This window comes from Vombatus ursinus, unplaced genomic scaffold (genome assembly GCF_900497805.2).
Source record: "Vombatus ursinus unplaced genomic scaffold, bare-nosed wombat genome assembly UNPS02014825.1, whole genome shotgun sequence".
NCBI lineage: Eukaryota > Metazoa > Chordata > Mammalia > Diprotodontia > Vombatidae > Vombatus > Vombatus ursinus.
The window spans coordinates 1,218,082-1,223,185 of NW_020954603.1; the positions used below are offsets into that span (position 1 = coordinate 1,218,082).

A 5,104-nucleotide genomic window follows, 5' to 3' on the forward strand; every position below is an offset into this window, starting at 1 on the left:
TTTGCAGCCTCTCAGAGAGTCAATGTCTAATCAGTTGAGGGAACTGAGGATCCAAAGTGCTGATTCCTCTTCTGGACTGGTTTTCCTCACTCATTATTCTGTTTCTGGCTGAGATCTCAACTCCAACCTTGCACCTGCTCTCCCAAAGGGCTGACTCATCAACTGGACTGAATAGAACTCTTGAGTCAAGCCTTAAGACTTGTTCATCACTCCTCAAGGGCAAAACAAAGTCATTCAGCTCTTTTGTCCTTGCACTCTCCTCAGTCATGCTGGTTGTGTTCTACATCATTTCTATGCCAGGCCCGCTAATTCCTCTCTTACCTTTCTCAACAGCAGAAGCTTGGTGGGTATGCCCATCTTCTGTGGATTTGTGGCAAATCCCACTCACTGTCTTCTCCTTCCTTGACCCCATGGAGGAGAGCAAGGAGAATATCCCACAGTTACTTACTAACTCTTAGAGCCACCATCTCTGTAACATCTCTTAGAACCTCCCCCCAACTTCCATTGCTTCCATCCTGGATGAGGCTTTCAGAATTGTTCACTTGGACTATAGCAGCAATTCCCCCTACCATCCATCTTTCATGCCTGGCCACATTAGTCTCATGCATAGATCAAGATCTATGTCAATTATTTTCTCAAAATCCACCACTGGCTCCCTATTGCTCAAGTTCAAACTTCTTTGTTTAACTTTCAAAGCCTTTCTCAGTTGGGCATTTCACCTTATATCAGCCTTTCCCTGGAGTACTCTTTGCTATAGATTCCACCCTTTGGACAAACTAGACTGTTCTTGGCCCTGGGACCCTTGGGCTCCTCTACTTCTTTTGCCTTTGCTCATAATCTGTCTCCTCTATCTGGAACGCCCTCCCCTCCTCTTCTTCATCGGTTGAATTTCTAACCCTTCTTTAAAGCCCAACTCAAATGCCCCCAACTCCAGGAAGCCCGCCATAGATCTTCCAGGCTGGCAACCATCCTGAGATCTCACCCAGCATTTTGTTTTGTAGTTTCGATGCATTTGTTATTGAATATTGCATATCTGCTTCTCTGTGCATTTGCCCGGGTCATTCTCCAAGGCAGAAATACACTTGCTCTTCCTCTCCGCCTGTCAAAATCCTCCTCTTCTTCTAGGGTTCAGTTCAGGGGTTACCTTCTCTCTGGAGTCTTCCCTGATCTTCCCCACTGAAAGCGCTTGCTCCTCCCTCAGATGTTCCTACAACCCTTTTTTTTTCTTTGTCTCCATTCTCCTCTGTCTGGAGTTCATCACCAGTATGCATAGACAGCCTTTGTCATGGCTGAGAGCTAGGGGCGGGCTACCTCTATCCCCAGCTCCAATCAGGATATACTTCTGCAAGGGTGATCAATACAGTCTTAAAATATTTAAGTATATGCACTTGACATGTAAGAGAGCAAAAAGAGACCTGAGCATTCTGCTCATCCCAGGGAAAGAAGAGGGCCTGAGAAAGTGGCAGGCGAAAGACAGCAGCAAGAAGCTGGTCTCCAAGGCCAAGGAAGGAGTGGGAGGCAGATAGCAGTTGGCTTTAGCCAATCAGAATCCCAGAATCACTCTCAGAGGCGGAGGCACTCTCAGAGGCATCCAGTCCAACCTTGACCTGAACAGGAAACCCCTCAAGCACCAAATAATGACGCCCCCCACCCCCACCCCAGCTTCAGCCTGAAGACATTCAAGGAGAGGGAACCACTGTGATTTATGGAGGAAACACATTTGGATTTGGACAGCTCCCATTGCTACCAAGTTTATCCTGACTTTCAGCCTCAGTCGGCCTCTGCAGCTTCCCCTTGACTTCCGGTTCTGCCTTCTGAGACTGAGCAGAATAAAGCTGATCCCTCCTCCTCAGGGCAGCCTGTCAGATACTCGAAGACAAGGCTCCCATCCCTCCTCAAGTCTTCTCTTCTAGCTAACCGTTCCTTCGGCCATTCCAATGCTTTTTGCAAGGTATGGTATCTAGACCCCTTTGGTTTACTCTCCCCTTTTTGGTGCCCTTCTCGCTCTCCCTTGTACCCTCCTTATTCCCCCTCCTCCTCTGACCCCTGTTTGAGAGAAGACAGTAATGAGAAGGGCCTGGATCTGAGAAGTGTGTGTATGTATGAGAGGGTTGCACTGTTCCAGGGATAAGAGCCTTAAGTTACGGAGTCAGGCCAAGGAGGACCTACAATGATGGACTCTCAGGGCCCAGCCTACATTGGGAGGAGGAGGAAAAGTAGATGATTTGGGAAGGGGTAGAGATTCTCTAGGCTCCAGGAAATACAACTTCCTTGAAGGCAGGGCCCCCAGCTCCCTCCAGGCCCCAGGGGCTAATGGACCATGAGGAAGCAGGAGGTTGACAACCAAGGCCCACAGGCTCACTGTGATCCACTGACCGGCTGGAGAGACACATAGATCAGTTCAGGGATCAGCAGAGAAGCTGAGAGATCCAGGGGCTGGTAGGTAAGATCGGGCATGGACCACATATATCCTGATTGGAGCTGGGGTTAGAGGTAGCATCGTAGATCAGTAGGCCAGCAGACAATTGTGCTTTCTCCCACACAAAGCAGCCCGTAGGATTCACAGAGCAGTCAATGGGATCCATGGATCTGCTTGAAAGACAGAGGGAAAAGTCAAAGCTGTGACCTGTAGGTCACTCATTCATAGACTAAGACACCCTCCCAATCGATGGGTTGCAGGGGTTATTAGACAAAGATGAAGAGCTGGCCATGAATCAATGGCCACGGAGGAATAGAAGTGAGCATCTACACGGATTCTGATAGAGATGGATCTATGCAGTAATTAGCAGGGAGAGGCAGAGGGGCCTCAAACCTGGAGTGAAGCCAAGGAGGACAACAGGAGTCAGAGGCCTGGACACAGCTTCTATGTGTAGACAGAACCATATGTGCCACATTTCCTTGTAGACTGGTTTCATTGGGACTGAAGGATGAAGAGAGAAATGGATGGGTTGTGAGTGTATGGATGTGATGGTGTGTTAGTACCTCTAAGAATGCCTCTATGTGCACAGAAGAGTGGGATTGTGTATCTATATGGGTTTAACTCTTTCCTAGTCTCTGAAGGTCCCCTCCTCCAGGAAGCCTCCCAGCATCCTTACTTATTGGTAACCATCCTCCCCCTGGCATTTCACTCTGATAAACATCTCCTGAAATAGCAGCTAGTCTAATTCTCTCTGCTGGTGTCATGAGATAAGAGGATCTGGGGCTGGGTGGGACCTTGACTATCAGCTAGTCTCACTTTCCCAGTTTACAGAGAAGAAAACATTGAAAGAGAAGAGACTTGCCCAAGGTCTCCTGATGCTCAAGCCTGGGGTCTTTCTGCCATATCAGGTTGCCTCAGAACGATTGGAAATACTTGAAGTTTGTATGCCCATTCTCCATATTCCTCTCCCCCCACTCTCTCTTTGCCTTTAAGCAGAGGAAAGAGTAAGGTCGAGTGAGAGGGCCCACTTTATAGAGACTCAGAGAGGGATAAGTAGTAAATAGCAGAGTCAAGGGTCAAACTCAGGTCTTCTAGCTCCCAAACAGTCCTAAGCCACTAAACCATGTGGTCCCTTTTTTTCTTTCTGGGATTTCCAGGCCACTTCACCTATCACCCCTGAGATCCTTGGAGGGTTCTAAGATGGACTCTGTACATTGACTTCCTGGTATGTTGCACAGGGTGGCCCCTTAGGAGGTAGAAAGCTCCTGAGGCAGGTTCAGCTGGACTCCCTCTGTCCCAGATGCATAGCTGGCTCCCACTGGGCCCTCAGACTCCATTGTGAAGAGGCGGCAGGTCCGAGAACCCCCTTCGGGGCCAGGGCTCGAGCGGCGGGAGGAGACAGGGGATGGAATAGGGCTCAGCTGTACAGCTGTTGTGTCTTGGACTGTGTGTTCACTGGTCTCCATCTCAAACGTGGCCCGGCCTGCCTGACCGGGGCCTGACCTCTTGCTTGCCTTGGCATGGCGAGTGCCAGGAGCAGGGGGCCGACGGCTACAGATACAGCAGGCACCGAAGAAGCCTAGAGCCAGGACAAGCAGGACTGGCCCAATGATGATGGGTGGGTTGTGGCCTGGCAGGAAGGTGGCAAAAACACCCACCAGGGTGATGTTGATGCCTGCAAGCATGATGCAGAGGCCACAGGCACAGCAAAGTGCAGGGGAGGGTAGGCCAGCTGGGCGAGCTTTCCTCAGGCTGCTGGGTGCCTGGCTTCCCAAGCTCTTCTCCCCAGCCATTGTCCTGGGGCCACCACTCAGGCATCAAGGCTTTTGGCTGATCCTGCAGGGAGATAGGGAAAATTACAGGATCACACAATTCAAAGTTGGTAGGAACCTCATAGACCATCTGGATGAGAGCTCCCTAACATTTTTTACATCATGGATGCCTTTCATGGCAAAGCCTGTTCTCAGCATAACATTTTTAAATACATAAAGTATAATACTTAGGATTAGGAAGGAAACCAATTATATCAAAATATAGTTATCAAAATAAAAAAAAAAACAAACTCACGGACCTTAGGTTTAAAAACTCCTGATCTCAATCACTTTATAGAGGAGGAAACTGGGGCCCAGAAAGGAGGAAAGGACTTGCCCAAGGTCATACAGTTAGTAAGTCTAATGAGGAGAATGGCCAATGAGAGCCCAGTCATAGGAGCTAGTGTATTTGGTGGAAGTGATGTCAAATGGAGGGTCCTGGCCCTCCACTTCAGAGCCTGTTCAGGTATTTGGTAACTGTCTTTTTTGTCCAGTTACTGGGTGGTGAATAGGGACCTTCCTTCTACTCAGGTGGGCTGATGAGTTAGAACTGAGAATCCATAGCAAGGGCTCTGCTGGAACCCCATCTGCCTTCTCTGCCTTTGTGGTTGGCAGGAAGGAAGAGAACATGAGTTGGTGTTGGCCCAGCCGCCAACTTTCTTCACCGTGCAGTGAGCAGACAAGACACTTCGCTGAATAGCTACTTGTGCTCTGAAGTGGATGGCTGAGCTATTCTCCTTGTTATCACATACTTCCAGAAGTGAGGTCACCAAATTACAAAAGCTTCTGGGACTATGCCCTTATTTTTCACCTCCCCCCTTACACAAGTAAGCAAATCCTACAAACAATGACCACAACAATAAGTTTAAAAAAA

General features: G+C 49.0%; 1 protein-coding gene across 1 annotated transcript; it reads right to left on the reverse strand.

The window, feature by feature from the left end:
• Positions 1–3,666: 3,666 nt before the first annotated feature.
• TMEM275 (transmembrane protein 275) lies at positions 3,667–4,212 on the reverse strand. Its single transcript, XM_027837961.1, has one exon. The coding sequence runs from the start codon at positions 4,210–4,212 to the stop codon at positions 3,667–3,669; it is 546 nt and encodes a 181-aa protein (XP_027693762.1).
• Positions 4,213–5,104: the final 892 nt, after the last annotated feature.